The sequence below is a fragment of the Macadamia integrifolia genome, chromosome 14 (assembly GCF_013358625.1).
Source record: "Macadamia integrifolia cultivar HAES 741 chromosome 14, SCU_Mint_v3, whole genome shotgun sequence".
Classification (NCBI taxonomy): Eukaryota; Viridiplantae; Streptophyta; class Magnoliopsida; order Proteales; family Proteaceae; genus Macadamia; species Macadamia integrifolia.
The window spans coordinates 17,539,372-17,548,819 of record NC_056570.1 but is presented as its reverse complement, the minus strand read 5'-3'; the positions used below and the strand labels follow the sequence as shown (position 1 = coordinate 17,548,819).

The 9,448-nt window shown below is 34.2% G+C and overlaps 1 protein-coding gene across 1 annotated transcript; it reads left to right on the top strand.

The window, feature by feature from the left end:
• Positions 1 to 2,631: 2,631 nt before the first annotated feature.
• On the top strand, positions 2,632 to 9,448 carry LOC122060679 (subtilisin-like protease SBT4.10). The gene is made up of 9 exons (XM_042623795.1): positions 2,632 to 2,726; positions 2,834 to 2,925; positions 3,033 to 3,270; positions 3,711 to 4,224; positions 7,095 to 7,192; positions 7,292 to 7,513; positions 7,611 to 7,722; positions 8,577 to 8,787; positions 8,904 to 9,448. The coding sequence occupies exons 1-9, from the start codon at positions 2,641 to 2,643 to the stop codon at positions 9,446 to 9,448; spliced, it is 2,118 nt and encodes a 705-aa protein (XP_042479729.1). The 5' UTR covers positions 2,632 to 2,640.

Below are 9,448 nucleotides of genomic sequence, written 5' to 3'. Positions count from 1 at the left end.
TATTGTGATCTTCTACCACTTGGCTTGGTAGCTGGCTTCCTTCTGTCCTACTAATGCCATTAGCTAACTGACCCAATTGACTTTCTAGCTTAATGGGAGATTGATTATAAAAATATAAAAGTTGTGTGTTTTGGTCCAACCCATTTAAAGCACACAACACCTTTTCCTCTAATGATAAACTTATATGTTGTGGAGGAGGTGATTGTTGCATATTTTTTATAGGCAGTATGAGGTCAAATTATTTACGTGCACACTAGGGGCTGTTTGACAACCGTTGCCAATCCCAAGACTGCACCGGTTGAATTAACGGGGCCCAATCATTTAAAGGTCTCCTGGCACCTGGCATGCAATCGATTAAATATGTCAGGCTCAGGCTTAGCCCGTTTATAAACACGTAATACATGGTGTAAGGGATAAGAAGGACGGACGTCCGACTGGCCTAGCCTGTTTACAAGAAGCCTGACATGGCTCAACATGTTTACTTTAGCCCGACCATTTATATGTATATTGCGCATTTTTTTAGGATAAAATAGGATATATATTGATATTTATATCAATTTTTTAATGTAATTAAGCGTGATATTTTTCTAAATTGCTGATCATATAATAAAATATATTCGAACTTCTTAAATCTAAGATAATTAAAGACCGTTTATGGCCCGGTTAAGGCATTTTTGGTACATTACATTGTTTAGGCCCGATAATAGCCCTATTAGCCTGGTTAAAGCCCGGAGCCCAGCCGAGCTCAAAACGTGACTGACCGAAGCCGACTCATTCCTTAAATAGGCATGTCACAATGCAAGGGTATAGGCCCGACAAGACTGGCCCGACCTGACCAATTGACACTACTAGAAATAGGGACAGGAAGAAACCCAACCCAACCTTGAGTCCCCAAAACTCAAGCCTAGCCCAACTCAAACCTGGCAGCCCATGCCTTGGCCCAACCCTGCATGCCTTATGCCAACCCAATCAGACCCTAATTTACCCTGATTGAGCCGGGTTGTCCCTAAATTTTGCTAGGGTTGGGCTAACGCTGATTGACCCTGTGTTTTTCCATTTGTACCCTACACATTGAAAAAAAAAAAATCAAATACATAATTAAAGTTATTGTTCAGGACACTTGACCATAAGAATTAATGACTGGGATTTCACTATTCTAAATAGAAGGATAGGATAATAATCCTAAGCTATAATCTATTGATTAGGGATAAAATCAGGGCGGGGTTGGGCTCCATCTCATCAGAGAGAAGATGACCCATTTGCCATGTTGAAAGTAGCAGCTAGGAACCATCTCACCACCTTAAACTCATGATTGTTCATTTCTCACTAAATGGTGAAGTGTAAAGTTGTATCTTTCTTTTGATAGAGAAAATATTGTATTCTTCTTTTGATTACCATTGTTGTATTCTCAAAAGGTTTTTTTTTTGGTAAAATTGGATTCTTAAAATAATTTGAAAGTAATTTATTTTTAGAAGAAACAATGCTTCTATACTGCATGGTGCATGCTAGCGCTTCCTTGCGTCTCTCTATTTTTCCCTCCTATATAATGGCATATGATCTTCCACTTATTATTGAAGAAGTGAGATAGATACAGGGAGGCACTAGCATACTATTATAACCTTTTTACACCATCCTTCATGATAATACTTTTCCTAACTATATTGGGTTCAATTGCTTCAAATAACACTATCACAAAAACAACTCTCATATACATCTTTCTATTAGTTTGAAACAAGAACATTATCAAGCTTCCGGAAAACTAACCAACTTTAAACTAAAAAAAATAAAATAATAATAATAAATAAATAATGGAAATATTGTTTCGATTGCTGGCATCGTTTATGCAAGGACAAAGTAATTTTTTAAGAAGGAAATAGTCTTACAAAGTACTTTTTTATTCATTTATTTAGAGATTAAAAAAAATAATTAAAAATTCTTATATTAAAAGGGTCGGAAATGCCTTTGGTTTAGAGACACTTTTCCCTTAATTTGTAATCGTAGAAGTATTGTTTACACAACGCCGTGAGCAACATTACTCACTTTGAGCCACTTGTTGGAGAAGTCACTTGAACAAATTTTGGTTCTTTTATTTCAACCTTATGGCTGTCATATACTGTATTTATCCTTCTGTTTACAACTATAAAACCAGAGTTGTTAAATGTAAGTTTTTCAAAACTCTATGCAGCTGTATTAGAAGACTAATTAGGACTTTCTCAATATATAAATACATAGAGAGATGCCAAGGCCAAATACAGTGACATAGACGGTGAATGAGATTTGGAGCTTAATCTTCAATGGCTAACTCGTGTAGCTTCACCTCTTATTCATGGCTAATCACTCTCCTGATTGTTTTCTCGGCCTCTCTCAATTGTGTTTTTGCCATTGGTGTTTCAGAAAAGAAGGCAAGCAATATCTGTAATCATGTCGTTTCTTATCTTTCCTTTTTTCTTTTTGAAAGATTCGTTTCTTTTTTTTTTTTGGAGGGGGAATGCTCCCCGGAAGTGCGCCTTCTCATTGGTCCCGGACTGGCTCAAGGGAGCATTCTTTTCTCCATTCAAATAGTTTTCGGAAAGTAATGTATATAATTTCTGTGGACATCATGTATATATCTTATGGTTTTCATAGGTTTATATTGTATATATGGGTGCCCTATCAAAGGCTGAGAATGACTACTCCGCAGAAGCTGCCCATTTGAGCATCTTAGAACAAGTCCTTGATAGTGGAAGGTATATATATATATAAAATATTTTCTGCTTTTCATATTTGGTTCAACTGTAGATAGTGTAGATTTCCCTGATAGGAAAGCTTCATCTCTTAATTTTTTTTGAAGCAGCTCAGCAAGAGAATCCTTAGTTTGCAGCTACAAAAACAGTTTTAATGGATTTGCAGCTAAGCTCACAGAACAAGAGCAAAGAAAGCTAAGAGGTACTACTTGTTGAACATTAACCTCTTTGTTTCTTCTCTTCTAGTTATTTGTTTTTGATAGACAAAGTTTGAAATGTATAACCATGTTATCATACACAAACTTGCAGGCATGAAAAATGTAGTCTCTGTATTTCCAAGTAAAACCATAAAACTTCACACAACAAGATCATGGGATTTCTTGGGTTTCCCAACCACTGTAAGAAGAATGCCTAAAATTGAGAGTGCTGTCATTATTGGCATGATTGATAGTGGAATCTGGCCTGAATCTGAGAGCTTCAATGATAATGGATTTGGCCCTCCCCCTAGCAAATGGAAGGGTATTTGCCAAAACTTCACCTGTAACAAGTGAGAATTTTCTTCTCTTAATCCTATAAAATTTCTTTTATTGATTCCTTTATCATATAGTACATGAGAACAATTTCGCTTATCTTCCAAGCTATATTTGATTGCAAAAGGAATTAAAGAGAAAGAAAAATAAAAATTTCATACTTAAAAAAGAAATATATGTAATCATTACTCCATGTGACTATGTCATTAACTTCAAATCATTCCATATTTGGTTATAATATTTCATTTTACTTTGCATGCAAAACTCTTTGCTATAATGCAATCCCATTGGATTATATGGGGCCGAGTAATGATTACAAATATTTCTTTTTTCAGTAAGAAAATTTCACTTACCTTCCTTTTAAGTTTTCCTTGCAACCAAACAGAGCCAATGATTTAATAAAAGATAAGATAAAAATGATGATTTATTTCAACATTTCTTTCAATGAAAAATACAGTAAGATTATCGGAGCACGATATTACAATTCTTTAGATAAATACACCGATGATGAAGAGAAATCCCCCCGTGATATTGAAGGACATGGAACACACACTGCTTCTACTGCAGCAGGTGTTGAAGTTAAAAATACAAGCCTTTTTGGTATTGCTGAAGGAACTGTAAGAGGAGCTGTTCCCTCTGCAAGAATTGCTGTCTACAAAGCCTGTTGGAATCTTGGTTGTTCTGACCATGATATCCTGTCTGCATTTGATGATGCAATTAGTGATGGTGTTGATATCTTATCAGTTTCCCTTGGGTTTGGAATTCCTACAATTTTCACAAGTGATGCTATTGCAATTGGATCATTCCATGCAATGGAAAAAGGGGTCCTTACCTCTGCATCTGCTGGAAACGATGGACCAAGAATAGCTTCTCTCGCAAATGTAGCCCCATGGATCTTAACTGTAGCAGCAAGCAGCACAGATCGTCGGATTATTAGCAATATCACAACAGGCAATCAAATTACCATAGTGGTAAGAGTGCTTCTTCTTGTTACATTAATTTTTTTTCCATGCCTTTCTTTCATGTTGCATTTTTTTAGTTGGGACATAGGTGTATTTTGAACTTGTAACCTTCTTTTGGATGCCCATTGTTTTATCTTCAAAATTTTTTTTAAGTCAAAGTTAAAAAAAAATATTCAAAAAAATTGGAAAATAATTTATCATTATACCATTCCAAAAGTAATTGATATTTTGCACATTTTCTTTTGAGTATATATATATATATATATATATACACACACACACATATTCAAAATATATATGTAAAATCTCATTGAAAAATAAATAAATAAATAAAAAAAGATAAAATAACTAAAGTTACAAATTATTTGACACCTTAAATAAGAAAATCACTTCTTCATTTTTCTTTGAAAAGTTTATTCACACACACACACACACACATATATATATATATATATATTTATATGAGACAAGGAAGCATCTAGTTTCTTCTCTTTGGCTATATTTCTTTTGACGGATTTTTTGTTCTTCAAAAATTAACTTCTATTTATTTGGGAAAAAAAAATCTATTTTTCCATTTGTTGCTTTTTGGATTGAACACTTCAAAGAAATATAATCAGGCATTCTCAAGTGAGGGACAATGACCAGCCAAATGAAGGGGTCGTGTACTCCATGTGTGTAATAGTATTTGGGACCAAGATGCATAAATTTTTTCTTAAAAACCTCAAAAAATTTAAAATGGAATTCATTTTCCAATATCTAATTTCTTATATATATATATATATATTTGGAATGATAAAATCTTTTTTTCTTCTAGTCATTTCCTATAATAATACTAACTAAAACAAGAATGATCATTTCTTTCTACTCTTTTATTTTACTAAGACATTGGACATATGGGTTTATGGATCTTTTAATGTGACATATTTTACAATTTGTTTGGAAACCATTATACTACTTTTGATTTTGTTATTTATATTGAAGTCACAATAAAACTATTCAGAATGACCCACCATGATAAGCTTGTGTCAAGATGACCCAAACATTTGCAAAGTGGAAGATTTGATGGGAAACAAATTTTATAAATAGATAGACCCCAAGGTTCCTTCTCACTTGTAAAATTTTATTTCAAATATAGTTTAACAAGTTAAAAATAGAGGATTAAAAAATCGGGAGAATGTGAGAGTTCGCATAAGCAGTTGGAGTATTGTAGGAATGTGTATAGTAATAATTTGAGTAACTAAGGCATGCATGAACATAGTTGGGATGCATACCAATACATATGAGGATTTTTATTGAACTAGATTCCGAAATTCTACGAGTGGTTAAGGAAGATCATGTATTATTTTATTATTTAACAATCAAAATTGTCACATCATTCGTTATGGCACATTGAAGATTTTTTAATATAAACACGTGGAAGATGGGGTGCTTTTATAATCCTATCAAAATAGACACGTTAAATGAGTTTTTCTTTAAAGAATCATCATTAATATCTATTAGCTTGGGGGAAAAAAAAAAGTGTGACAAAAGTAACTGAATAGAATTATGTGTTTTCACTATTGGACTTTATAAGTGCCTTATTATGATTTTATTATAGGCATCTTAACTCAATCCCATCTAACCTTGTTTGTACTATGGTGAATCCACTTCCTATAAAATGCTATGACATCACTTCATGAATAAAATTGTTGAAGGAATAGACATTAAAAATGAGCAACTCATTTTTCTTTGATGTATTTTTCTCAATTTTATTTTATTTATTATTTTTGATAATATTTTCTTTATCCATTCTTAACAAAATAAATAAATAAATAAAGTGTACAACAACATCTTTGTTCCAAATTGTTTCGAAGCCAAAAAAAAAAATATATATATATATATATATATATATATTTTTGAGCATTTTTGCACAATAAAATGTTGTACAGTAAAACTATAAAAAAAAAAATAACTACTTAATTATAGGTTTCAGTGTATAAGTTATAAGATATCTTTACAATTTTTATAATAGGTACAAATATTAAATAATTTAATCAAGGTACTTGAATTATGACAACTTTCAACTTACTCTCTATTTTTGTGCCTTTAGTAGACTTAATATTTCAAGCAATTGCAATGGCTTCTTTATCTCTTCATGTTCAAAAATAATTTTTTACCACAAAAAAAAAAATTAAATAAATAAAATAAATGAAAAACAGAAACACATATGCATTGCATCTTAATGGAAGTATATGTTCTGGTGGCCGTGGTGATCAAAATTGCATTTGGGTGGCAGTGCTGATTGTGGTGATAGTCATGGTGGTTGAAGTTGCATTGAAAGTGGTGGTGATAGTGACGATGGTCATGGTGGACGAAGTTGCATTGGAGGTGGCAGCTGAAAGTACATAAGAGCTGGTGGTAGTAGAATTGGAGGTGGTGGTCACAGTGGCGATTGAAATTGCATTGGAGGTGGCAGAGGTAGTGATGGAGGTTGAAGTTGCATTGGAGGTGATAGCGGTGGTGGTGATAGTGGTTGAAATTACATTAGAGGTTGCAATGGAAAGTGGTGGGGATGGTGGTGGTGGTGGTTGAAGTTGCAATGGAGGTGAAGGCGATAATTAAAATTACGTCAGAGTATGTGGTGGGGGTAGAGTGCTGCTGGTGATAGTGGCAGCCGCGGCAATGGTGAGAGGATTGAGAGGCTTGAGAATTTGGATCACGAGATTCACGAAAATTTCTCTTTTCTTGCGATTTTTTGTCCCGTTTCATACGTAGTTTTGTCTCCTTTCATGTCCGGACGTCACATTCTTGTTCCGTTCCAAAAAATAAAAAAAATAAAAAAATGGAGGTGTTTTTCATTGGATAATGTGATGTCAGTGTTTTTCCTTTTTGATAATCAGGGACATGCTATTAACACTTTCCCAACAGAGGAAAAGGCATTCCCATTTGTATATGGAGGTGATCACCTTGCAAATACCTTTACCATTGAAGATGCAAGGTAAAAGCCATATCAGTAATGCCCTTTTTTTTTTTTTTTTTTAAACCTTATTTTATCTCTCTATATTTTTACTGAATATGGTTTTCTTTCTTCATTCAGGACTTGTGTTTTTGGCGCCTTGGACAGAGATTCAGTGAGAGGGAAGAATGTCTTCTGTGAATCGGGTGCTGATGGTAGTGGGCCCTTCTTTGCTGATGCTCAAGGAATGGTGGTGGTAGATGATGGTGGATCTAATGATGCATCCTATCCTTTTCTTTTACCAGCAACAGCTGTCAGCATTGCAGATGGCGAAAAATTAAAGCTCTATTTGAATAGTACCAGGTTAAATGAGAGACAATGGCTATGCCTTGACATTTTAGCACGATAGTTTCATTGATGACTTTGTATTAATGGGGTCAATATTTCTATGTCCGTGCAGAAACCCTGTGGCAAAGATTTACAAAAGTGAAGCAATTCATGATCCTAAAGCTCCAGAAGTGGCTTCGTTCTCTTCCCGAGGACCCAACACTATTTCACCAAATATTCTTAAGGTACTTCCAACTTTACATAATAAAATGCGCTAACAGTGGGAGTCATCTATTTGAATTTTTAAGAAGTGTTTATATTTAAACGTTTCACTATTTGCCACTTGACAGTACATAGAAGAAAGAACCCTATCGGTTTGATATAAGAAACATCTAGAGGTAGGAGAGTGCAAAAGACTGTACTGCCCTTTGTGTGCGCTGAAGATATTCTCACCTGTGGTCTCATTAGCCACTGTGTTTGGTGTTTCCTGCTTCAGACTAATAGGGTTCTTTCGCATTTTTTGTTTTTTTGTTTTTTCCTGTTTTTTTTTTTTTTTGTTTTGTTTTTTTTTTTTTGAAATTTGTATTGTCATAGGTGAAGAGAGAACATGAGTTGACTTATTAGAATCTTAGAATAATGAATGTTATTGTTTATTTTATTTTATTTTAACAATGTCATTGAAAAATTCATCCTCTATTTATGAAGGTCCAAAATACCTCTTAAAAGGGTGAAATTTCGTGAACTAAAATGCTTTGTTTTTTTTTTTTAGTGCCATTAAATCCATGTGATGGAGCACCCCATATACATCTCAATGTCCAAATTTGTGTCTAAAATGAGCAAAGAAAGTTAAACTCTGGCTCAAAGTTTTACTAAAATTAGCAATTAAATATTATCAAATGGAGATGAATATAAATATTGTACCAATAAAATACTTGCCTAGTCCTCTATCACATGGACTAATCGATGCACTGTCATGTGACAGATAATGAGACACCATACTTCAGTTGACATAGTGACTGGAAATAAAACCCACATTAACATCTAATTTATTATTTATTATTTTAGTTATTTATTTATTTGTTTATTTATTGTGTTGCAGCCAGACTTAACTGCCCCGGGTGTAGACATCTTAGCGGCATGGTCTCCGAAAGCCTCAATTACAACTGAGGATGACAAGCGCTCTGTAGCATACAACATGATATCTGGAACATCCATGTCTTGCCCTCATGCAACTGGTGCTGCGGCTTATCTCAAAGCATTTCATCCCTCATGGTCCCCTGCTGCTATTAAATCTGCTCTCATGACAACAGGTGAATTTAACATTTTCCCTAGGCTTCAAGACCCATAATCAAAAAATGTATATGAACTCTCAAAACTAATTTTGTGTTTAACCCACTCACCTTTTTTTTTTTTTGGGTGTGTGTAGCTTTTCCCCTGAATCCCTCTTATCATAAAGAGGCTGAATTGGCTTATGGTGCTGGTCAAATTGATCCACTAAAGGCTATCAATCCAGGTCTTGTGTATGATACCTTGAAAGCTGACTATATACAAGTGTTGTGCAACTTGGGTTATAGTCCAGATAACATTACAAAAATTGCTGATGATCATAAGACTGTTACTTGTGCCAAGCAAGATGGAACTGACGCTCTTTTAAACTATCCTTCTATGGGTGCTTCAGTTACTGCCGGAATACCTATCGATAGTTATTTTCCGAGGACGGTTACGAATGTCGGCTTTTCAAATTCTACATACAAGGCAACAATTGGACCACAAAAGCTACTAAATGTTACAGTTATTCCTAATGTTCTATCTTTTAAGTCTTTGAACGAGAAGAGGCAGTTCACTGTACATGTTACCGGGCCAGGAATTGGCCAAGATTCAATCATCTCTACTTGGCTGCTGTGGTCTGATGGAATACATAACGTAAGAAGTCCCATTGCCTTCTGGGCCTATTCTTTAGAAAGTAATTAA

Excerpts from the sequence above, each read along its gene's own strand:
- LOC122060679 (XM_042623795.1), top strand. The coding sequence starts at position 2,641 with ATGGGTGCCCTATCAAAGGCTGAGAATGACTACTCCGCAGAAGCTGCC. Across the intron at positions 7,723-8,576 it reads TTTCACCAAATATTCTTAAG|CCAGACTTAACTGCCCCGGG; the intron begins GTACTTCCAACT and ends ATTGTGTTGCAG. Across the intron at positions 8,788-8,903 it reads ATCTGCTCTCATGACAACAG|CTTTTCCCCTGAATCCCTCT; the intron begins GTGAATTTAACA and ends GGGTGTGTGTAG.